General features: G+C 36.3%; 1 protein-coding gene across 1 annotated transcript; it reads right to left on the bottom strand.

Annotated features, from left to right (window-relative positions):
- Positions 1-1,962: 1,962 nt before the first annotated feature.
- Positions 1,963-26,558, bottom strand: LOC116510294 (suppressor of tumorigenicity 14 protein homolog). Its single transcript, XM_032219786.1, is given in 15 exon segments — positions 1,963-2,121; positions 3,484-3,620; positions 5,046-5,320; positions 5,990-6,173; positions 6,326-6,445; positions 10,603-10,707; positions 11,870-12,003; positions 12,831-12,943; positions 14,264-14,334; positions 14,337-14,360; positions 16,178-16,320; positions 16,752-16,998; positions 20,567-20,628; positions 22,974-23,098; positions 26,466-26,558. Coding segments are annotated over 15 exon segments (1,992 nt in total).
- Positions 26,559-26,969: the final 411 nt, after the last annotated feature.

Below are 26,969 nucleotides of genomic sequence, written 5' to 3'. Positions count from 1 at the left end.
AATTGAGAGCAAAAGTATGAATTAATAGCATCTGAATTACTCTGGGTCTGTATGAAACTAAGAATTTATTAAATGGCGTTAGTTGCATTTAATAGCTAAGAGGATGATTATAATAAAAGAACAAAGCTTTGGAGAAGTTAACAGAACAATCCTAACTATAGGGTAAGTCTTACCTGATGCATAAATAAATAGACTCTTAAGCCAGTCACTGGTTCATTATTCCTTTTATTATTTTTAATCTAATTTTTGCTAATATGTCTCTTTTGTTTTAAAATAACAATTGCTACACAAGCCTGCCTGCCTAAAATCAAGATGCTAAGGCTATACAGGTGAGTCAGAGGAACTGTCTTGGAATTCTTATGAACATATTACTTTTCCGTGATTCATTAACAAACCAACTTATTTCTGACATTTGTGTAGATCTGAAAAAAAGTTTTTGGGCTGATATCTGTCTAATTGTAATTATGGAACTCAACACAATTTATTTAGGAATTCCTAAACAGTGTCATCTCCAATCACTGGTTATTCAGACTTCCTGAGCTTCTGCATATTTGTGGTTATATGCCTGACATACATACCCCCCGCTTCCAAAACAGGAAAGATATGTGGTGATTTTTCTAAGTAGATTTCTTTATTGTTCTACACCTATAGACAGAATCTTGCCATAGTAAAGCACTGTTCTATCTACACAAGCCTGTACTCAAAAGAACTTTCAGGAAGATAGCTCTTCCTCTCACATATACTATCTGAACTGAGCTGTCTCTTACTCCTCTGGAATGCACTCTGTTCCTCCTGAGAATCCAGACCAGTATAATCCATCAGCATCATACATTATTATGTTTATTGGTCATTGACATATGTTACTTATCAGAACAGCAGCTATATCATATGAACTGCATCAGAAAAAAATGTGGGTTGATGCACTCATCAGAAATTTTTTAGCAATGTTTTTTTTTGTATATACTGTAAGAAACATAAGAAACAATTGATGCACACAGGTAGTCCTCAACCTATACCATAAATGGGACTGGAATTTCAGTAGTAAATGATGCAATAGTTAAATTAATATTCACATAACCGGACCAAATTTTCTTACTATTTTTACTGCAGTTGTTAGTGAAGCACATGAGCATTATATGAATCCTTCTTCCTTGGTTGACTTTGCTTGTTTGGTGCAAAGGTTGCAAATTGTGATCACATGACTAAACATACTGCAACTGTTGTAAATACATGCCGGTTGCCAGGTGCTCAAATTGTGATTGCGTGATTGCGGATGGGGTGATTGTCATAACTTTGATAATGGATCATAAATCACTTTTTCTGAGACCATCGTAACTTTGAACTGTCATTAAATGAATCAAGGACTACCTGTAGGTTCATGGGTATTGAGCAATTGCTCCAATTTTGGAGGTTTCTGTCCAATTCATTATTTTGTTACAGTTAACATTTACATATTAACAAGATGCAATGTGGAATAGAGGAGAGAAAGCAAAAAAATCTACTAGGGAATTAAAGAACACAAGGTTCAAGCCAGTTAAATTTAAAAGGAACTCTGACTGAATGCTGAGATGTCAGCAGTACCCAGCATCTGTTCCAAAGAAACTGACCTTTATTTTCAGCATAATTGCAAAGTTCTATATACATCTCAAAAATTGACTACTGCTATGCATCTTAAGAGAAAATATCAAAACCAAGATGAAAATATATGAAAAGCAGAAGACAAATCAAACCAAGAAACATTCAACAAAATCCTAATCCCTCTTGCTGATAGAATACCACCAGCACTCACATAGTGAAAATTACCCATGCTTAATTAAATAATTATTTAGTGCAAAAAGGTAATTTTTTTTTATTTTAAACAAAAACATCCAAATTGCTTTTTTAAAACGTTTTATACAATCTGTTTTGTACATAGTAATTGAAGGACGTATGGATGCTTTCAGCTTTGTTTTAAGCCATTTGTTAGTTTATGTATTGATGGATCCATTCATAAAATGCTGTGACCTTAGTATAAACTCCAGGGCGGTTTCTTCGAGCACATCCTTCACCCCAGCTGACAATGCCTGTAAGGTACCATCTGTTTCCTTTTCCTAAACAGGCTAATGGTCCTCCAGAATCACCCTAAAAGGAAAGGAGGAAGTCTTGTTATTAGAAAAAAATAGTTTCATTACATTCTAAACATAGTGACATTTACGGTAATTTTGTATTATTGACTAACAGAATGGGAAATTCTACTGAAGAGTACCTCATTCAACTCCCTGAACAATGAAAGATACCCTACAGCAGGGCTGTAAAACTCCCAGCCCGCGGGCCGGATGTGTCACATGCTGGCCATACCCCTGCCCATTTTAGCAAAGGGGAAAACAGTTGTGATACGTCACACGATGACGTATCGTGAGTTTGACACCCCTGCCCTAAGCATTCTGATATATAAGTCTAGCAAAGAACAGCCTGTTCCACAGGCAGTTTGTTATACTAAACTGCTCTCAGCCTTACAAATTTGCAATGTTTCTAAAGTTTGGCTTAAAATTCCTTTTATTTTCTATTTTCTTCCATTAGCTCTGGATGAAAATAAAAGCCACTACTGGCTTTTGACACAACAGAATGTAACAAGCAAATAAATCCTTGTTTATTTTTGGTACAATTGATTTTCAGATCTTTGAAGACCATCTCTTTTTATACTTTTTTACTTCTCAGTCAAGATTAATAAACACAAATCTTACAGCCATTTCTCATCTAATTTCAGAGGTGGGTTGCTACCGGTTCACACCGGTTTGAGTGAACTGGTAGTGGAAATTGGGACTCGGTCGCCGAACTGGTAGGAATGGCAGGTGGCCATGCCCCTGAACCATCTCTGCTGCCGTTGCTGGCTTCATTTTTAATCATTTTTTAATCATTTTTAAATCATTTTTGTTCTGCATGCGCAGAAGAATTTACACTCAAGTGTGCACGTGTGTGCAAAGCGAGCACAAAGTGAACTGGCGGCAACGCCAGCAGCAACCTGTCTAATTTGGTTTCTGGTTTTTCACAGTCTTTGTTGTTATTTTCCACATGCAGTCCAGCTTCTCAGTGCTGATCTCAAAAGGTGCTCAGAATTGACCCAACATTTCAAATGTAATCTTCTTGATACACAAGAAAACTATTGATCCTGATGACTTACTCTATTCTATTCCACACAGATTGAAATTACAAAAGTGTCTAACTTTCTAGTGTATAATACTATACATTTTTCCCAATGTTGTGAAATTAGGAAAACATTTATTTATATTTAACTAACATAATATTGCTGAGGTTATTCATCACATTTTAACTTCTACTAATATAACTCTTTTAGGCAAATATTACTAACAGACGAGTCAGAGGACTTATGTTGTCTTCCTTTTCTTACAAAACAGAAATATGAAAAGTATTCTTTGATCATATCATTTAAAAGGCAGTCATATAAATCATGTTTTCTTTTCACAGTTTGGTTTTTGGCTTTACCTGACATGCATCTGTACCACCATTCAGATTCCCAGCACATAGCATTTGAGATGTAATTAAAAAATCATAAAGTTTGTTGCAAACACTTTGGTTAATGATTTTTACTTTGGCTTCTTGTAATGTTTTTGTAAGTTGACCTAAATTGATAGAAACATAGTATAAGTATAGTATTTGCTATGTCATCCTCACATTTGCTAGTGATAGCTAGTATAAATAAACTAGGGAGTAAATCTGTTTGCTGAAAGAGAGTAGAAGCATCCAGGGAGGTCCAGTGGTTGGTTTCAAATTTTTTTTAGAACCTCTCCTGTAGGTATGGCCTACTTTGTGGGAGTGGCTTGCTGGCAATGTGACCGGGTTGGAGTGGCTTGCCAGCCATGTGACTGGGTGGGAGTGGCTTGTCAGCCATGTGACTGGGTGGGTGTGACCAATGTAAAATTGATGAAACTCATTTAACAACACTCTTGCTTAGCAACCAAAATGTTGGCCCAGAAACTCTGGCATTTGAAGCACACAAGTCTTAAAGCTGTCAAGTTACAAGATCCTTGCACCCCTAACCCTTTAGAAAAAAACCCCAGGGGTGTTCAAACTTGACAGCTTTAAGACTTGTGGACTTCAACTCCCAGAATTCCTCCTCCAGTCATGTTGCCTCAGGCATTGAAGTGTTCAAGTCCTAAAGCTGTCAAGTTACAAGATCCCTTTAGAGACCCCCCCCAGGGGTGTTCAAACTTGACTGCTTTAAGACTTGTGCACTTCAACTCCCAGAATTCCTCCTCTCGCTCTTCATCTTGATGATGTGCAGACAGGCGGGGGGAGGGAGTTGGAACCGGTTCTAAACAGCACTGTAGATTTGTGGAACTCTTCTATAGAAGAGGTTAGAATTGGCAGGAATCCACCCCTGGGCAGGTCCAATGTGTTTCTACAGTGATAAGAGCCAAAATGGAGCATTCAAAAAGGTAAGGAACACCAACCATTTTTGATGTTCCTCTGAAACATCAAAAGTTGGATCTGCCACTTGAAAATTAGATTGCCATTTGTACCAATTTTTTTTTAAAAAGGGAGGTGGGAAATGATAATAGATCACTGATACTGATTATTGTGATCTAGATAGAATATATTTAAAAATGGTTGATAGTCTTTCTTCACTCCCCTGGAATGATATTACAGTTTGTTTAATTGAAGCATATTTTTGTAACAAATTGCAATGAACCTGTCCACCTATAGGTTTGAAATTTTATTAGCTCATATGTTGCATTCCTTTATAGTAGTTTACATAGCAATTGGTACATTAAATAAATGAAATATAAATAAAATTGTACTTGTCTTCAAGTTGAAAGATACATCTTCCAACTGGCATAAGTAATGTAATGCTAAGAACTTTATGAAATTAAACATCTCCATCAACTAAGGATATGTTTTCAGAATTGCAACAGATTTTCCTTAATCTTATTAAGTTTAATTAGATCCATCATTATAGCTGAAATTGATTTGCACAGCAGCTGACAGTTATGTTTCACAAAAACGTACAACAGATTAGGGATACTTGCAATTTGAAATGAACATACTATTTTCTTTTACAGCTCCCCAGCCAGTTACATAGCAGACAGTTCCATAAATAAATACTCTAGGACTGCTCAGTAAACATACGGGCTGTACCAGCTCAGTGAAAAATACCGGTGCCTCCATTTCCAAGAGTGCAATGTCATAATCTGAGATGTATTGATCATAATTTGGATGGACTATTATCCTTTTGATTGATCTCATTACTGCTTGATTACTGCTGTATTTGTTAATGCTTTTTATACCCATATATGCTGTCCAGCCGGATGCTATGGAGTATCTGAAAAACAAAGATTGCAATTCTAATAAATGTTGTCATGAAGGGGATGTGGAACCGTGCCTTTGTTCCCTGCCCTGTGGAACACCTTTCTTCTGGGATCTAGCAGACCTTCACACTTTTAGTCTTCCAGGAAGCTCTTAAGGCTGCCATTAGGCTCTGGGATAGTAAGGTTGGAACCTGGGAATTGTATAGATCAGGGGTGTCAAACTTACGGCACGGGGGCCAGAAACGCCCCACGGGGTGCTTAGATCTGACTCACAGGACCACCCTGGAAACAGCCCATTTTCGCTGGCAGAGATCTTGGGCCACCACAGGCATCTCTGACATGAGTGATATATAGCTGGCCACCCCTACCCCGCCTCAAACACAATGCTGATGCAGCCCTCAGTGAAATCGAGTTTGACACCCCTGGTATAGATGAATAGATGGAAATGATAGGTTAGGCCCCTGGGTTTTCTCATTTTTTAAATTTTTCTTGTTTCTGGTTTTATTATTGTGAGCTGGCACATGTCAGCTTCTTTTTAGTTTTTATTTAAAATAAAGAGCAAGACAGGGACTAGGCAGATATGAATTTGATGCCTATGAGCTAAACGATACTTAAACAATCATACTACAAGATTCTGGATGTCTATTGTCAGTAATATATGCTTTGCATTACCTAATGCATACCTTAAAGACTCAGAGTCCTGAAAGCAATGCGCAGCAGATACCAACCACCGATTTGAAATTACAGAGGCGCCACATATGTGACCAGATGTTCCCAGTTGCAAGCTTGCTTGCCAAGGCCACTTTCCAGGCCTTGATTCTTCACCACCTACAATTCTGAATTTCGTTACTTGACTCCTTCCACATGCTAAAAGAGAGATATTGATTACTTTCTATGAATTGTGCAATACAATCCTGAGCAGATACAGATTTTGATTTGCATGTCCTCAAAAAAAAAAAAGCAGAACTCCCCTATTATGATTACAGCTCCTTTCAGGTAGTCACACATTAATTACATACCACAATTCATTTCATCAAATCCATCTTCACAGTCTCTTATGCCATCACATTCTGGATTTAATTTTTTTGGGCATTTCCCATTTACACACTTATATGATTGAGGTAGACATCTTTTATACGCTGAAAAGATGAAATGACCAGTGAAAAAATGGTCAGTATTTTGTTTGTTTGTTTGCAGTTTAGATTTCTGATCTACATTTCTTCCAGGTGTTTAAGATGGTATATTTAGCACTCTGTCCATACCTAATAGACCTGTGAGATAGAATGGGCTGAAAGAGAGTGACCGGCCCAAACTTATAGTTTCTCAGATAGGTTATATATTTAGTGTTTTACAAAATGACAATATAATGCCATCATTATGGTTGGATAAACACTGTATTTAAATACTCTAAGTACATGGGAAGATGGCCATTTGTCAATATCCAATTCTATCTTGATGTGATTCTGAGTTTAAATACTCCATGTCTTCACTTAGGCTACTCTGTGTGTGCATGCACATGATGCTCAGAAGCACTTTTGAGGAATGTTTTATTTATTTATCAAATTCAGACACTACCCATTTCTCTATCCAAGTGATGTGTTAACAGAGGGACTACCTTCTGTAACAATGGAGGCATGGCCATCCTCCATTACCTAATGTCCATTGGAGCTGAGCAGCCAATAAATTTAAATAAATAAATAAAATGTGTTTTGGTCTGCCCTGTAGCCTTCATAAAGTTTAGAGCTGTGATGGTGAAGCTATGCCACGTGTGCCACAGGTGGCACACAGAGCCATTTTTGAGGGCACCCGAACTTACGGTTTGCATGTTGGGCTGTTTTTCAATCTCCCCAGGCTCTTAGAAAGCCAATGGACCCACCAGAAGTCAGAAAGCAGGCCATTTCCAGCGTCGGTAGAGCCTCTGAGGGGGACAGGAAGCCCATTTTCGCCCTCCCCAGGCTCCAAGAAAGCTGTGTGTGCATGTGCAGGACAGCGGGGGGGGGAGGTGAGGCTCACGCATGTGCATGGGGCATGGCATGGGGATATTAAGTTATTGGGTGGGCATGCATGATAGTACGTGCATGTGTGCATGATAGTGCGTGCACGTGTGCGTGATAGTACACGCACATGTGCTTTTGGCACCCGAGGCAAAAAAGGTTTGTCATCACTGGTTTAGAGCATGGTTTTCTACCTTTTAGCTTGCCTGGCCACATTATATGAGGGGTGAATTAACTTAGGCTGCATATAAAATATATAATATAGTTAATGTATGCAAATAATAAACTTTTATTTAACATTTTAATATTAAAATAATACATATTTATAATATATGATATATTTTTTATTATCTTTCATGATATGGCCCATGGACTGTGGTTGGACATGCCTAGTTCAGACTTTTCATTCTGGATTAAAGCAGCAAAGTACAGGTAGTCCGTGACTTACAACCACAACTGAGCCCAAACTTTTAAGTTGCTAAGCGAGACAAGTTGTTAAGTAATTTTTTTCTATGTTATGACTTTTCTTCCTACAGTTGTTAAGGGAATCACTACAGTTGTTGAGTTAGTACAATGATTGTTAAGTGAATCTGATTTCTCCATTAACTTTGCTTGCCAGATGGTCTTAAAAGCCAATCACATGACTCCGAGACATTGCAACGGTCATAAATGTGAGTCAGTTGCCAAGAATCTGAATTTTGATCATGTGAGCATGGCAGTGCTGCAACAGTCGTAAGTGTGAAAAATGGTCATACGTCACTGTTTTCAGTGTTGTTGTAACTTTGAAAAGTTACTAGATGAATTGTTGTAAGTTGAGTACTACCTGTATTAAGTATAAGAAAATTAAAGAAAAGTGAGTCATGTTTTGAATGGTTCTGAAATTAATCACCACATATGACCACTACATATCCTATCAGTGGTGGGATTCAAATAATTTAGCAACCGGTTCTCTGCCCTAATGATTTCTTCCAACAACCAGTTCACCAAACTGCTCAGAAAGTTAGCAAGCAGTTCTCACGAAGTGGTGCGAACTGGCTAAATCCCACCACTGAAAAGGGATAACAAATAATGTTCAGCAAGATTTAAGTGAATGTTTTGAAGATATTCCATTTTTTTCATATAGGATATTTGTATGTATAGGTTAGGTTTCATATAGGTTATTTTTTTCATGTAGGTTATTTGTACCTGCAATCCAAAATTAGTTGAAGGCATTATATGCAGAAGCTGTCTTCCTCCCTCTCCTGGCCTGCATTCTTACAGCAGTTAGCCTCTTTGCAAGACTGGGAATGAGGTTTACACTTTGCAGTACTACAATTTAACTGCGCTGTATTGCAACCCAAAGAAGTCTTAATACAGTCAAACCACAGCGTTTAGCTGTAGCATTTTTTTTAAATAGAAAGCATATTCACACAACACAACTCTATTTTGGTTAAACAATATTTTCATATAATGCTATTCCAGATTTATTGTATCAAAGTTTGTGATTAAAGATATTGTAAGAAGAAGCTGAGTAATAAACATAGCTGATTCAGGCAAACTCTAGATTTGTTTTGATTATAGGTACTGCCCTTTTTAGTGACCATCCAAAGTTAGAGTGGTGCCAAAAAAGAAGCTTTATGACCAATCCTCACACTTATGACCATCACAGCATCCCTACAATCAAGTGATCAAGATTCAGATGTTCTCAACCAGTTCGCATTTATGACAGTTGCATCATCGTGGAGTCAAGCGATAGTCATTCCCATGTTTCACAACAGCTTCCAACAACCAGAGAGTCAATGGAACAGCCATCAGTAAAATCACAAGTTGTGGTTACGTGATATCTTGCTAAACAACCATGGCACTTAGTGACAGAATTGCCAGTCCCAGTTGTGTCATTTGACAAGGACAATCTATATTTTTTATGCCGGACCCCAGAAAAAATTAGCATTAGTAAATTAGTAAATCTACAATTAGATAAGACTTGGGTTCAGATATAATGCATTTATAATTCATAATAAAACAGAACAGCAATTGTTTTTTTAAAAAACAAGCATGTTTTTTTCTTGGAAGGGATTTATGCTTTATGTTCAACCTTAGGTCCACTTTTGGCTTTTATGTGATATATGAACTTATTACAGATCGTCCTCAACTTACGGCCACAATTGAGCATAATAATTCTGTTGTTAAGTGGAGCAATTGTTAAATGAGTTTTTTTAACACTATTTTATGACTTTTATTGCCACAGTTGTTCAGTAAATCACCAAAATTGTTAAGTTAGTAACACGCTTGTTAAGTGAATCTGGCTTCCTCATTGACTTGGCTTGTCAGAAGGTCACAGAAGGTGGACACTGCAACCATCATAATTATGAGTCAGTTGCCAATCATCTGAATTTTGATCACATGATCATAAGGATGCTGCAAAAGTCATAAGTATGGAAAACGGTCGTAAATCACTTTTTCCAATCCCGTTGTAACTTCAAACAGTCACTAAATGAACTGTTGTAAGTCAAGGACTACCTGTATTATCCTGTTAAGATAATGGCCTCTCAAATCATCCTTAGAATGCTGCTAGGGTTGGGTAGTCTGATTTGCCCAATCATGGAATTCAATTCCCTGAATATTGTAGGAAAAAAATAATCAGAGAAAATCAGCCAGTACAGAGCAAAAGGGTGCCTAGATGTCCTGTGTAATTTGATGTGCCTTTTAAACATCAGAATTGCTTAAGTAATAGATTAACAAGGGATTTTTTTTTATCGTGACAAAAATACCAACATAAGGGCCTAATAAAGGTTCCACCTTCATAAAATATTTAGTTAAGCATTTTTATTTTATGTAGCACTAATTTTGCCTGTTTTCTTCAAAGGTTTTATACAAAGCAAAGCTCAATTATATAAAGAATTGCTAACATTTGTCAAGAAAGGTAATAATAAAGTTTCCAAGCTGAGTTTGGCCTCTTATGAATGTTCGGTTGTTTTTGCTGATAACAGTATGAAAGTGATTTCCCATTACTTTATGAGGGAGTTTGTTTGTTGTTTGAACATTCCAGCCAACACCTCCTGATATCTTTCATCCAAATGCTGTCCAGAAACAACTTTATTGTTTGTTGTTTGAACATTCCAGCCAACTTTAATTAGCTTTAAAGGTAGCTAGGTAGATCTCCATGACTGGTCAATATTAGACAAAACCAAAGATTAATTTTAACCAATTTTTTTATTTAATTAATAACATTTAAAGATTTACCAAAGGAATATAATGATTATCTAACCCAGCAAATACCCAGCAATATTTAAAATGTTAAATTTAACTTATAAACAACTTACCACAATCCATTTCATCACTTCCATCTGTGCAGTCATTCCACCCATCACATTTACTATTTAAAGGAACGCATGATCGGTCAGAACATTTAAACTGCCTTGGACAAGCTAAAAGAACATAATGTTTAAGACTATTGCAGTTGTGAAAAACATTGTATAACAGACCAATCTAATCATCATATGATGCTTGTTGTGCAGAATTGCAGTTGTGAAAAACATTGTATAACAGACCAATCTAATCATCATATGATGCTTGTTGTGCAGAATATATATTTTTATCAATCTGTGACACGTTTTTATTTTTCCCTCTTTTGAAAGGCCTTCTAAATTTTCCAAATAAGAAAGGAAGTTTTGTATATGGAAGGAAGCTTCTCACTGTTTTTTAAAAGTTCTTCTTTATCTTTTATGTGTAGTACAGAATGCATAGCAGTGGTGGGTTGCAGGAGGTACAACCCGGTACAGGCGTACCAGAGCCTTCCCAGAGCACCGGATACCATTCTGGTACGATGCTCCAGAAGGCCCGCCCGAGCTCCTTACCTATCTTCTAAGGCTTCCGCGCTTCAGCGCACACGCATGGCACATACAGCGCATGTGTGGAGCAGCTGGAGCGTCATGGAGGCACTAAGACGCATGCACGCACTGCGCGTGTGTGGAACCCACCACTGATGCATAGAAACAGTTTTAATAAGAGAAGTAACAATATGAGTTACAATATAGGTAGGCCTTGACTTACAAAAGTTCATTTAGTGACAGTTCAAAGTTACAATGGCACTGAAAAAAGTGAAATTACCATTTTTCACACTTATGACCATTGCAGCATCCGCATGGTCACATTGTCAACTGACTGATATTTATAATGATTTATAATTATTGCAGTGTCCCAGGTTCATGTGACCACCTTTCACAACTTTCTGACAAAGTCAATGGGGAACCCAGATTCACTTAACAACCATGGTACTAATTTAACAACTGCAGTGATTCAATTAACAACTGTGGCAAGAAAGGTCATAACATGGAGGAAAAACTCACTTAACATATGTCTCACTTAGCAACTAACATTTTGGGCTCAATTGCGGCTATGTCAAGGACTACCTATATAATTAGTTTTTAAGCTTATTAAATATAGGATAATATTAATTAATATTAACCAATAATATTAATAAAAACTAATAATACTAGTTAATTATAGTAAATAAATTAAACTTAATGAGCCTTTAAACAATTCCACAAAGTTGCACCCTTTTGTTAACAACAGGAAAGTAACACTTACGATCTGTATGGCTGAAAGCTCTAAATTCTATATAAAAACCTCTGTGGGTGACCAGTTCATCAGAATGGAAGCTAATTGAAATGGAATAGCCATATTCTTTGACTCTGTTTTCTTCTGCAATAGCTTTGCAATATCTGAAAAGAATATGTTTTAAGTAAAATTGAAGATACATTATTTTTAACAGGTTAAATTATTATATTTACTCTTCATTTATTATGAGTTGCCATTTTGACATCTCAGGATATCACACAGAATGCACATACACACACACGCATACACTATATATATATTTGTGAAAATACACACACACACACACACACACACACACACAAAGCCTACCTATATTTTGGCATTTAGCCTGTCAGTGTGTGTCTTACTCTACCTTATCTGATCTGATCTGATCTGATCTTTACTTTACTTTACCTTATCTTTCTTATCCTATCCTATCCTGTCCTGTTCTATTTTCTATTTTAAGTCATATCTTTCATCTTTTATATCTTATCTCTATTGAGATATGTAGAAAGAAGATCACTGAATTAATACAAGTTGCTCAGCAAAGTTTTTTTTTCCTCGTTAAGCAACACAATCTGTTATTAGCAGGAGTTACTCATTGAGCAGCTTCTCAATAGAGTAGGAGAAAGAATATCTTTGCATTACTGAATACACCCACTGTCTGATAATTTTATTTAATTAAATAAAACAGACAACTGAATTTATAATTTTAACAATTTCAAAGAATTAATAAAAGTGTAAATGTAACAATTCAGAAAAGTATTTTTTCTTGTTTTATTTCATTTTTAGGTTTGTTTATATCCTATAGTTTATTATTCTATAGTTCCACACTAAGATAATTTGAAAAGCAGTCAATTATTTATTTGTTTTATTTTTAAATACTTAATGAAAAGCATAAAAGTAATGTATTAAATGAAGGCTTCACATGAGGGCTATAGCTATAGCTCACCTTACTCCATCAATTGCCAGCCAATCTTTATCACATTTCTTGGATCCAGGAGATTGTTCCTGAATTTGTATTACAATAATTTTTAACATCAATCTGTATCCAGGGAGGGGAGCCTAAGATCATTTTTTTTTAAAAAAAGAGAATTTTAAAAACAAACATTTGAAAACTACATTTGTTATAAGGTTTATCTATTAATATGTATCATTTCTATACTCCAGAGAAGCAAATGCTATGCTGGTTTACTAAGAATCCAATTTTGTTATATTTATTTTGTACAATGACAATAAAGGCTATAATACTACTAATCCCATTGACAGTGGGACTTACTGCCTGGTTACTGGATACAAGACTGAAACCTGATGTTTCTTTTGGTCAGCATAGATGTGTAATCTCCACTCATCCATTCATTCACGCATTCCAGGAATTATACAGCCTTCATCAAAAGAATTACCATTCATGAGATCCTTTCTCAATGTTTGTTGTAAAAAGCATTTACCATTTTAGATTTCCTTGTTGGTTGCACGAATACAAATACTACAGAGTAGTAGTTATTTGGCCTATGTATCAGTCCTGACAGATAATGTGCAGTTTTATCACAGTGCAATAATTGAACATAGGTTTATGCAAAGAGATGATTCGTATACTATATAACACTAATAGCAGTAGACTTATATACCGCTTCATAGGCCTTTCAGGCCTCTCTAAGCGGTTTACAGAGAGTCAGCATATTGCCCCCAACAATCTGGGTCCTCATTTTACCCACCTCGGAAGGATGGAAGGCTGAGTCAACCCTGAGCCGGTGAGATTTGAACCGCTGAACTGCCGATCTAGCAGTAGCCTGCAGTGCTGCATTTAACCACTGCGCCACCTTGGCTCTTAATATACTAAGCCATAATATGTTTGGTTATTGTTTAATTAGCATGATGTACATACCCATCTATTTTTGTCTTTATTTCTTGGGGTGAGCTTTCATGCCTATTGCAATACCTAAATACAGCATCAATTTTTATTTCCTCTTATGAGCTTGCCTTCTAATAAGCTATAGGTAAACCTTGAGTTATGACCATTTGTTCAGCAACTGTTAAAACAAGGAGGACTTATAACTGATCCACAAGGTTGCAATCTTTACATCATCATCTGCAGTCATGTGATACCATATGCAACCTTCCCTGCCAGATTCCCACAACAAAGTCAATAGGAAGCCAGCAGGAATGTCAGAAGTTATCCCTGTAAAGTCACTCCCACTGTGTTTTCTCACAAGGAGACCTACAGAATATGAGATCCCAGGGATCTCATACTCCATAGCACCCCCTCACATACACACACTCTGATGTATGATGGTCCACAGCACTCTTCACATCGTTGCCCCAACACTCTGCCCCTACTATTCCCCAGTGATCGTCCATGGCCCTGCTGACTATAAAAGTGCATACCTTGATAATCCAGTGGCAGTCAATGTTTGGTGGATAGTAACTAGGATAATAAGGTGAAATTACACTCCCATCCAGGAAACATACCGGCCACCACAACCTAAGGGAGGAAAAAACAATACAACAGTTTATTCATATTTCTCCAGTGCGTTGATATGACCCATCTTCAACACTACAGTTCCTTTTATCTGTAATAGTACGCAAGGCAGAGAAAAGAAATAAGAAGTTGTAAGACAAAAAAATTAAAAGAATTAAAAAGTACATTCATTCTAGAATTCCCTCACCTTAGGTTCAGTTTCAAACCCCCTACTAAATTTCATTAATTTTATTTTAATCACACTATTTTGAGACACTCTCTTATCAAAATTGCTTCACATTTTCTTTCTCTTTTAAATAAAGCAATTTGCTTTTTGGCTACACACTTTTCTATCATTTTCGTTTTTAAAGTAGTTATTTCTTATATACAATTTTTTCTATCATCCACAGCTTCTTTCACTTTATCACCCACTATGTATCTTTCTTCATCTTTTTTTCATATTGCCCAATTCTAGACATTCCAGTGACATCATGCCATACAATCCTTTTCATTCTATTCCAGACCCTTCAGGTCATTTTTCACTTAGTTCATTTTCCATTCATTTGTTGTGTATTAATCTATCATGCAATACTTTTTCAGAAATATTTGTACTCTTTTCCTGTAATTCCCATATTGCAGGTTATTTTTATTTCCTTCCTTTTTCTGACATGTTCTCTTTTGCCCTGTGATAAATTCTTGAGGCTGACAAAAAATGGTGTGTTCTACATACCTACAAAACCCATGTAGCTGTCACTGATTTCCCCTCAGTTTTTGATGATAAACAATTATATAAACAATAACTCATCATTTTAGATTTATATCCATTCCTTTATCTTGCATATGCATGAATAGGCATTTTATTAAATTACATAAATGATACACATAAAACTTTTTTTTAAGCAGATACTCACCAGATATTTTTTCCATTCATTTTTGGGTCTTCAAATGATCCCATTGACTGTTAATGTTCTTTTTTCATCTTATTCTCACCCAGTATTATCAACTAGAATATTTTTCCCCTGGGTCATATTAATTCAGAATGTTATCCAATATTTACCAAAACATATCTCTGGTTGTTCAATTATCACCATTCAATAGAATGTAACACACAACTATTATTTATTTATGGATTCCTGATTTTATGCCTATTGTAATACCTATATTATAGTACCATTTTTTTATTTTCTGGCAAGCACTTTATGTCCTTTAATTCATAATTAAACCTACATTCCCTATGTATAATCATGAACTCTATTATATTACATTCCTTTGGTTGAACAGATCTACATTTCTTTTTCATTCATTTAATTAATTAGTGCATGTTCTATATCATTTACTCCTCTTACATTCGAAGTTGCAATTGTCTATGTGTCATGGCCATCAACAGCATAGATGCTGACTACTGAAACCATCACAGTACTAGTCTCTTGAAATCTTCGTAAAACTCTTTTTAGTAAGATAGAAAATGTGTAGACTAAATTAAAAACCTTAGCTGTATCTGTCCCATGTGCAGAATTCTGTGCCAATGTTAAGGACATTATCAATCAGTTTTGGCATATTTGATTCAATATGTCATATTTTTCACCAAAGTTTAATGTCATGCAATCTGTTATAAACATCATAGTGCTCTTCATATCTCATCAACTACCCCACTATCTCATACTACTGGGGTAGTTGATGAGATAGTACAATGTACTAATATGTCAAAATAACATATTCAAGATGTCCTAAATCAACCAAGCAAAAAATTATTTTCACATGTATAGTTCACAATTTTGAATGGAACATCAATAATAGTTTATAAATGACAAAAAATAATAGAAGTTCTGATAACTATATACCAATTTTAGGAACAGCCTGGAAATATGCTTTCAATATATTATTCTTTTGTCGTCGATCCAATGAAAAAGTGACCAGCATTACATTACTGGATGAAGTTAAACGTATAATTGGAGGTTTCCAGGCTCCTGACATTCCGCACCACCTGAAATACACATTAGAACATAATAATAAAATATAATTCTTTACATATTTGCTAGAATTTAAAAAAGATTTTGTAAAATAATATACCTATAGAATATGCAGCTGTTCGTCATACGCAGGCACTATCTATACATATTGAATGTCAATTCCTACAATTTTCAGTTAGCTGACTAAATTGTTATTAATTCATCAGTTGTTTTCCACCAAAAAATCAAAAGAGTATATGCATATGTTTGTGTAAATAGCACGTTGAGTGCTCATTCTAAAAATTAAGGGAAATACTTTTGCTATCTATGAATACCCTCCAAGATTCCTTAATTAACACTGTCAGAGTCTGACTCTCCATCCTTCTAACACCGAACTGCACATTACACAAGCATAGGATTTGTCTTTTCATTGTGCCTATTAAGCCTTCTTTAATGTATTCCCTACCTGGTAATGATCTTGTTCTGCAATGGAAGAAGAAAATCATATGCAGATAGCCTGTGCGTTGCACAACTCCCAGGAACCACATCATGTGATGTTACAACTATCAATTTGACAACACACTCAGTTGGAACACGTAGCCTCCATTGATAAAAAGATTTCTTGGGATTCAACAGAGTTAACGTCCTATTATTACCAGGCTTTGCGTAAAGGTCAAAGGCTGCTGGTAGACAAAACCAAAACAAATCAGTGGCTGAAAACCAGGAAAAATGAAAGAGAAATTAATCCCAACCCTATGCTGCAGATCCCAGAGAACAGGCATTTACATTTAAAAAGGCAACCTTGTCTATTTCATCAGACAAGGCTGAGTATGCTGTGAGGCAGTACTATGTTTTCATCCTATAAAGCTGTCCTTTGGGGATAGGACTGAGACATAAAGGCTGTGAAAAGAGATCTTTTTTCACGTATCTGATTTATGACCGGGAGACCTGAAATTCTAGAAGGAATCCAGCATCTTTCACAACCCTATACAATGCAAACTCATTCTATACTTATCAGCTAATGGTTTCTCTAAGTGAAATGTATCTGGTTAAGTGGAAACTGCTTGAATCAATCTCTTTTTGTACTACAAATTCAAAATAGCAATCGTCTTGTTGAGAAGTAAATTCTTTGCATGGTAACTATTGTAGGCGTGCTTGGGAGCTTAAATATTTTAATTTTTACATTTACTGCATATAGTAAATTGTTGTTTATAGCTGATCCTTAATTTTTAATATCCCTTTGCTCTTTTAAAAAATGGGCTAAGGTCACTCCTACCATTTTTATGCATGAAGAATCAAGATTGACTTCTCTAAGGCCTGCTCTGATAAATGGAATTTCATTAAATTTAATTAACTCAGAACTGTATCCAATCAGTAAAACTTGTTAGAACAATCAATCTAGTTTTTTAGTCATTCAAATGCCAAGGTCATGATGTATGCAGCTGGTAGTATTAAATAATACCTGTTCTCACATATCATCTAATTAATTACAGAATCCTAGATAAACAAAACAGCTCAGAAGAGATTTGCTACTATCATGCCATAATCTTTTAGCAACATGCCTCAAGGCATGGCAGCAATTCTCAAGTTGAGAAGAAGTTTCTGGTTCTTATCATTGCTGTGGGCGGGGGGGGGGGGGTTGACAGCAGAGAACGCTCCTCTCTTTGTTGTCTTCAGATGGCATATATGAAGATAATAGGATATGGGCTTTGGGAACCAATCCACAGTTGCTGACCTCACTTTTCAGAGGCACCATCAGATAAAAACTGGACTAAAAATCAAATGTTCCTTTCAGCAGGAGCAGAAATGCCATCAAACACAGCATAGCTGAAGTTTCACAGTTCTGAAGTAAATGAGCAAGCAATACTGAACCTGAGCCAATCAAAAGCCCATCTTCCCTAAGCATGCCATACATTTCTATATGTCTGTCTATAATTAATTTCAAAGCTGCATGATTCCAGAAGGATGCTGGGCAGCTTAAGCTTTAAAAAGATTTAAAACAAGAAAAAAGGTAATGTATATTTGGACAAAACACAGTTTCTATGTCATAAAAGGCTCCCAATCACCTACCCCAAGATTTAGGAGGAGAGCCAAGTTTTTAAGAGGCCAGGAATATCTTCAGGGTAGGGGGCTAGATCTCTAAGGGAGGGGAGGTGCTATGGAAGAGAAAACACACTTCTTGAATCTCAAAATATGGCCTGGTTGTTCAACAAAATTATAAAATGGATCAATAATGCCACTAGGAGAAATCTGTTAAATAGTATTCCTCAAATAACTGGTCCTATATCATTAAGGGCTTTTTGGGGTGCCTAGAGACATGCGAGAACCTTCACATCAAGGAAACAGATACAACTAATGGATTAGAACAGGGGTTCTCAACCTGTGGGTCCACGACCTCTTTGGGGGTCGAACGACCTTTCACAGGGGTCGCTAAGGCCATAGGAACTTAATCTTAGACTCCTAAAGCGTGCTGTGCTCGTACTCTCTCACGTGTGTGCACACACATGCACGCATGCACACACCCACAATACACATGCAAGCGCACCATGCAAGGAAGTAGGAAGGAAAACGCAAATCTAAAAAAAATATGGAGTCTATATGTGTGTGTGGGGAGAGGGGTGGGTAGAAATCTCAGTTTGTACTTCTGGCCCCTTTTAAAAAGTTTTGTGTAAATGGAAATGAGGTCAGATTTGTGAGCTTCTCATTGCACATGGTTATTGGGTTCCAAGCCAATCAGAGATGAGGGCGGTGTTTTGGCATGACAGAACATTGGATACAGCCTATGATTGGCTTAGAAAAGAGCTGAGAAGGATAAAGCCGCACAAGATGGAATTGAGTGCTGCTCTAAGCTGCAACAAGAGAAGTGTGTGTAGTGGGTGGGGGAAGAAGCCAAGTTCTGTAGTCCCGGTTTGTACATGTCTCTTTCCTTTTTTGGGAGGCTGTGCATCTACAAGCAAGCAAGATGGGACTCTATACATTTACTGCACCAGTCACTGTTTTTCCTATTGGAAGACACCTGGTTATTAATGCTACTCGGTTGCACGAGTGGTGTTTTTTACCCCCAGCTAACTCCCTGGCAGCTGCTGACAATCATAGAAAAAACTCTTGACCCCTCTAATTACGAGTTCTTTGATGAATATTTTTTTTAAATTATTATTACCGGTTTGCTTGGTGACGTGGGCAGTTTCATTTTTTAGTGGGTTATAATTTACACATTGTTTTTGTGATTAATCACTATGCTTTAATTATGTTCAATTTATAACAATAAAAATACATCCTGCATATCAGATATTTACATTACAATTCATAACAGTAGCAAAATTACATTATAGCGTAGCAACGAAAATAATTTTATGGTTTGGGGTCACCACACATGAGGAACTGTATTAACGGGCCGGAGCATTAGGAAGGTTGAAAAACCGTTGGATTAGAGGAAGCTATGCAATGTCCTCTTCATATTGCATTTTATTAGTATTAAACTGAGCCATCCAGCTTGTTTGGGGAATGGGTGGTACACAGTGGTGGGATTCCAAATCTTTTCCTACCAGTTCAATGAGAGAACATGTGCTCGCATGCTCCTAATGCATGCTTTGTGTATGTAGGCAGCACTCAAGACTGCCCTCGGTGTCAGTGTTGGTGATTTCTGAGCTGTATTTTAGCTCAGCTGAAGCTAAAAAACAAGGGAATATAGGCAGGGGCAGGGCCAGCCAGAGGTGGTATTTGTGTGGTTCACTGAACTACACAAAATTTCCACTACTGGTACTGAATACCGGTCCAAACCAGCTGAGTACCATCTGAATACCATCTCTGGTGGTACATAGACTAAATTAAACTTAAATCAGACATGTGTCTTTTTCAAGCACTTCAATGAAAATATTATTAAGTAGTTCCTATCCTTTGCAATAATTTTGGACTAAGTAGTTCCCAGCCTTCAAATTCAGTTCAAGACAAGAGTAAAAACTACTTTCGTTCATTTTTCAAGTCTCAAAGCTACACAATGGTGGGTATAGAATAGCAGTTAGCAATAGCAGTTAGACTTATATACCGCTTCATAGGGCTTTCAGCCCTCTCTAAGCGGTTACAGAGTCAGCATATTGCCCCCAACAACAATCCGGTCCTCATTTACCCCCTCGAAGGATGGAAGGCTGAGTCAACCCTGAGCCGGTGAGATTTGAACAGCCGAACTGCAGTCAGCTGAAGTAGCCTGCAGTGCTGCATTTAACCACTGCACCACCTCGGCTCTTACCTGATTTCATAGCCTTTACTTTGAATAGCCCTTACCTGATTTCAGCATTGTGTCATAGGCCATAGAATCAGGTTCTGAAAATCCAAGAGGATAAATGCTGTCATAAATAATTATATACAGTATATATGCAAGCCTAAATATTTCTGAATTTATTAAGAAAAAATATATAAAATATCACCTTAACCAAAAAGCTCCATAGTAATTATATCAAAGTCTTCTTCTAATGGAAATATTTCAGCAGTGTTATTAGCTATTGCAGGTATTTTTTTTAAACTGATTTGCTTCTGATATGCTGCAGATAGGTTTTTAATAGGAAGAACAATATTTGTGGGGGCCCAAAATGTGCTCCCATAATATGCTCGAGCACCACTTTTCCATCACTGGAAGAAGATAACAAATAAACTTGTTCGAATATACAATCAGATTTTATTTGAACATACATCTGTGCCCTTTGGTAGAGGTTAGAAAACTGAAATTGGTTTCTAAATGGCCTCATAGAGGAGTACTTCAACAGGTAGACATGATCAGGAGAAATAAATATTATTAATATAAGCATACAGATAGTCCTCAACTTTTCACCATAATGGAATCTGGACTTTTTGTCCTACATCATGATAAGTAAAAGTCAAAGCACCCATATGAACAATCTGATTTTATAACCTTTTATTGTGGTGGTCATTAAGCAAACTCTACAGCCATACAGTGAATGCAGTGGTCATAAAATAAGTCCATTCATATGGGCAACCTTTCCCGCAAACCAGTCCAAAGGCCAGAAATCAGCAAAAAATATCCTAAATTGCAGTTAATTGACTGCAGGGTGTTGCTTTTGTCACAACTCTAGAACTAGGTTGTAAATACATTGGGAAGTTCTTCAAATAGTCACTAAGCACTAAGCAATTAGTCATAAAATAATCATACTTGGTAAAATAAGCACAGGAGATTCAGAGCTGCAAATCCTTACAACAGTGTTTCTGTCAACAAAATTCAGCATTTAATCTGGATTCTTTGCACTAGTTTATTTTTATCAGTTTTATCAATGTAGCATTTTTTACTTAATCTTAAAAGTCTGTTTTTTTTATTCTACTAATCATAAATTTTGGCAAAATCTAATCCGAATGAAACCGCTTTCTGATAGCATCTACTCTATTGAACATGATTCCCTGAGAACATGAGTAGAAAAATAAGTATGACATGGCTGACAATGTATACTTTTATTTGAAAGTTACATAGTTTAAGGATGACTTACCTGAATGCAGCAATAACAGATTTCAAGTAATAATTGCCTATAGCAGAAGACCCAGTATAATTTCTGCAAACTGACAGTTAAACCAGTTAGAAGGCTAATATAAGAACAAGGGGGAAAATTATTAAGTCCTGTAATTGTATCATTTTTATTGTTATTTCCAGCCTCCACCCCCCAAATATAGCGGATTAGACACAGAATCACAGATGATTCGACATACATTCTACTAAAGTGATATATTGTTATAAGGTGACATAAAGCTGTTTCATTAACCAAATAGACATGACCAAATCAGTATAAATTTCAAACAGTATAAATTTCAGCTACTGATTCTTTCAAAGGGATCCTGTGTTAGCCATGTACAAAACAGCTTTGAGACTCAACCAATTCATCTGGGAAATGCAAACGAACAGAAAGCTGCTTTGTGCTTTCAAACCTTTTCTTTAACCAAGGGCCAGAAAAGTATATTGATCTCACTAATAAAAATTAAATTGGGAGAAAGAGCAAGAAAACCAGTATTATTATACTGAAGAAAAAAATTAAAATGAGTGTGTGTTTGTGTCTGTTTTATTGTAAAAAAATAAAAACCATAACACAAAACTCCACAAACAGGTAACAAATATGGATAAAAGTTTTGATATAAAGAAGGAGCTACAATTGTGGTTTATTTTAATAATATATGCAGAGTTTTTGTCATTACAGTGAAGTTACTGTGTAGAATATTGTCTGCATTAATGGTACTTACAACAAAATAATTAATCTATCTAAAATTACATAGATTACAGTCATTTCACAAGAATTATTCTATGATAGCAAATAATAGAAAGTTGTCAGGTTGTAAGATTTTTTAAAATAGCTTATATTGTATAATGCCAGCCTTGTAACAGTTAGAAATATATTGCCATTTCAGACTCATCAATGTGATATTCTTGCCCACTAATAAAATAGAACTAGTGGACCATTTTTGCCCAAAATTGCAGTCTGGAGCACTCTTCCCTCTATATTAATGATACACTAAAAGTTTCATAAATAATAGCCTTCAATTCCCAACAAACTAGTATTCCTATCTTTAGATTTATCACATATATTAATATCAGCTTTTAAATAGATTTTAAAAATTATAAATATAGTAAAATAAAGCTATTAAATGAACTGCAAAACAAAATGAAATTCTTTTATATTTTCCATAACCAACTTACATAATTCTGTAGTGCTTCAGACTTGCAATATAAATGCATGAGATTGGATTCATGAGGTCATTTGTATAAGTCAGATTAGGAATTTCAACACTTCCACCAATGTATAAGTAAGAAAAAAGCCGGAGCTGAAAGCATAGAATCCCATATTGGTAAACATCAAAAATGTTCAAAGAGTGATGAGGAAATTGTCAGTGAATGTACTTGAGAGTAAAATATGGATATATTTTGCGCATTAGTGTGATAAAGGTGTTTCTTACATTCACTGTGTTAAAGCGGGACTTTCTAAATATATTTAGTTTTGTTTAAATTGGGAAGATTGGAAAAAGGTTTGGGAAAATTCATAACAAAATTATTAACACTTAATTATTTAGACTGTTTGTTCTGCTTGCCACTCTATTACCTCCCCAATAATGTAAAAATAGGAAGTTAAACTGGAACTATTAAAGGGAATGTGGTATTGGAGTCTGCTGGATTTTCTAATAAGGAGAAATAGTAATAATATTTTCTGACACTATTGTAAGGGTCAGAATGTTATGCATTATTGGAATCAATTCAGTTTTTCATTGAAAGGATACACTTACATAAAATATAGTACATAACCAAAAAATTACAATGATACCAAGGCAGCTGTAGCAATATTTTTAAAGACATTTTTTTCCAGAACTGCATACTCAAGTTTTTGCTCAAGATGTTTTAGGTATATAATATGTTTTGAATCCTGGTTCTGAGGGGCAGAAATATTTTGCTGAAAGGACAAAAGAAGAAAAGCCATTCAAATAAATCAAGTAGCTGTCTTTTTCTTACTTTATTGTACATTATTGTTATATTACTGGAAAAATGCAAATACATAGCTTAATTTGGACAAATATGAGCTTAAAATACAAATATGAATGATAGGAAGAATATAGCTTACAATCCTGCATGAAAGTGTGAGTCACTGGGAATTGGTATGCTGTATATAATAGAGGAGAGCCGGAAGGGTTAATTTTCATTAGAATATTTTTGTTAGCTTGTCCTGTGTATTTCTTTTATCTGAATCCTGAAGGAACTTGGAGTAGTAAAGATGAGCAAAAATTAATAGCTGTACACTTGATTTTTCGTTTGCTCTGTGACTTAAAAATCTGTCTGAATATCCGCAGTGTTAGGTGGTGGGAAAGAAAATACACTAGGTGTACAATAGTGTAACTCTTTCTTTTCCAGTTGCTAGATACAATCAGGAGACACATAAAAATGCTTGTGTGAGAGAAACACTTAGCTATTCAGACAACACTATTCTATCTATATGTAAGATGGCATCAATAGCTCTTTTGAAAACTCTGTAAATAATATTGCATATTTTTAAAAAACTGAATCTCTTGATTTTTTTCTTTTCTTACCATATCACTTGTTAGCTGTTTTAATGCTTAAAATAGTGCTGCTTGGGAATAAAATCCCTTTTAGCGGTATCATATATTTCCATTATTTGTTTGTTTGTTTGTTTCCCACCTTGCTGTTTTATAAATAATTCAAGGTAGCAAATATATCCAACACACCTTCCTCCTCTTATTTCCCCTAACAACAACCTTGTGTAGTGGGTTGACCTGAAAGTGACTGGCCCAAAGTCACCCGGCTGGTTTTCATGGCTAAGGCAGGATTTGAACTCATCATCTCCTGCTTTTTAGTGGTTAGTGCCTTAACCACAAGACCAGACTGGTTCTAATAAAGCAAATCCTTCCAAGGTTGATAAAATGAGAATCCAGATTGTTGGGGGCAATCTGCTGTTCCTGTAAACTGCTTATAGAGGGTTGTAAAGCACTATGAATCAGTATCAGAATCCCAGTAAGGGTATGGCTAGCTGATGAGAGCTAAATAGCTTGAAATAGATCTATACTAGTCTCCCTTTATTTATTTATCAGCACAAATAAAAAACACAAATATAACAAAGGCAACAGTAAAAATATTGGGTTTCTGTCATGATGGACTCTTGTGACGAGCCGAATTGACAGAGAATGGAAGCAGTTAGCTTCCTCCCATAATTGGGGCATACCAGGGGTTGTGACTTTATATATGTATGTATGTATGTATGTATGTATGTATGTATGTATGTATATATACACACACACACACACACACACATATACATACATACATACATATATATACACACACACACACACACACACACACGTGGCTAGGGGTGTGTGGCTGGGGGGGGTCATGTTATTGGGTGATTTGCACGATGGAAGGAAGACAGTAAAATTCAAAATTGTAACAATTAATTGCACATTTATTCAAAATCTAATTTTAAAACATTTAAGTTAATGTTAATTCAACAAAATTGTTGAACATGATCCAGTGATACCAGGTTTTCAAAGTCTGACAGTCATTTATCAAGAACCTTAGTAACTAGTAACTTAGTAAACTCAGTAAAATTTAGTAACTACTTCACTTTTCAGTAAATTCTGTGTAATACAGTACATGATCATTCACACACACACACTGCTGCCTTTTGTTTTTTGTTTTTTTTTCAAAATAACAGGGTGGGGTGGGTGAGAGAAAGAAGAAGACTTTGTTCCAGTGACGTGTGGTGAGTTTATTGGCTGGTGAGGCACTGACACAGTGTTGGGTTTCAATTTTTTTAGACTTGTGGACTTCCACTCCCAGAAATTCCACAGCCAGGCATGCTCAGTCCAATTTAAAGTGACAGCATTTGTTTTTCTCCTTTGCTGAAAGAAGTTTCCTTCTTTCTTTTTCTTCTCCCTTCCCTCCTTCTTCCCTTTCTCCCTCCCTCCCCCCTCTCTCAAACACACACACCCACACACACCAAAAGTTTGGATTGGACTATCTCTCCTATCTCCTGGAGGGACAGCACCAGTGATGAGACCACAGGAGGAGGCAGGAAGCCGTCAAAGAGCCATACTGGAGCACACATACTTTCTTCCAGCCCCGGAAAAATCCAGCCCAGCTTCACTGATTACAGGTTTTAAAAGGCAACGTGGCTCTGCCTGCAATCAAACTACACTTGGGGAGAGAGAGCACAAGTGAGCCAGGGTCCTTCCCTCCAGCCTTTGCCCAAAGCCCCGCACCTGGAGGATGAAGTTTGAATTCCTCCCCCTCCCTCCGACCCACACGTACCTTTTCCAGCTGTTTCAGAGAGGATTTCAACTCTGCTCTTGCCTCGGATTCCTCTGAAGGAAGCCCCACCCAAACGAGCACCCTCTACTATGAGGCAGGAGAACTGCATGCCTCACCTATATCAGGAATTTTAGGCTTTTAACCCTTGCTTAACTCTGCTCAAGTGATCATAAAACACCTAAAGTCAGACTAGATGAGGCACAGAATTCTCCTGCCTCATAGTAAGTGCACTTTTTAGAGGCTTTTTTAAACAGTTAAGCAGAGTCATCCACGTGAGACAGCAACTAGCTCAGCCTGACCTCAGCTCTCGCCTTTTTCCTTTTACATTTTTTTTTCTTTACATGATGGGAGTGGTGAGGATGTATCTCCCTGCCTCACCTGACCACCTGACTGCACGTCACTGCTTTGTTCTGTGGTATTTGCCATTTCAGAATGCTCATTAGACTGCTCCACGTGATCAGTCCTTTCCATATTCCTCAAATATTGGTGCCACCAGTTGGGTCAAAACCCTAGTAGTACTTATGGAGCTGTAGATGAACTATGGCAAAATACAAGCCTTGCAGCTCATGTATCCTCACACAACATAAGAGTGATGCTATTATCCAGGTTTATCTGTGACAAATGTCTCACTGTGCACAAATATCAAGATAGGACGGGCACTTTATTAAAAAAAACTGGAGTATTTTGACTCCATTTGGTTATAAAACATCTGGTTTGGCATACTGGAACTTTTCGACAGCATTTTCTTCTAATATGGGATGTTGTTCTATCATAATTTTGTTTTGCTTTGCTTTGCTTTTTCCTTTTGTGACAATATCCAACTTTAGACAATAATTAGACCACTTTTTATTTACTTTTTTAATGTAATTTTAATCATTATAT

Source organism: Thamnophis elegans, chromosome 6, assembly GCF_009769535.1.
Source record: "Thamnophis elegans isolate rThaEle1 chromosome 6, rThaEle1.pri, whole genome shotgun sequence".
Lineage (NCBI taxonomy): Eukaryota > Metazoa > Chordata > Lepidosauria > Squamata > Colubridae > Thamnophis > Thamnophis elegans.
Note: the sequence above shows the minus strand (reverse complement) of the source record. Positions and strands in the feature narration are given on the sequence as shown.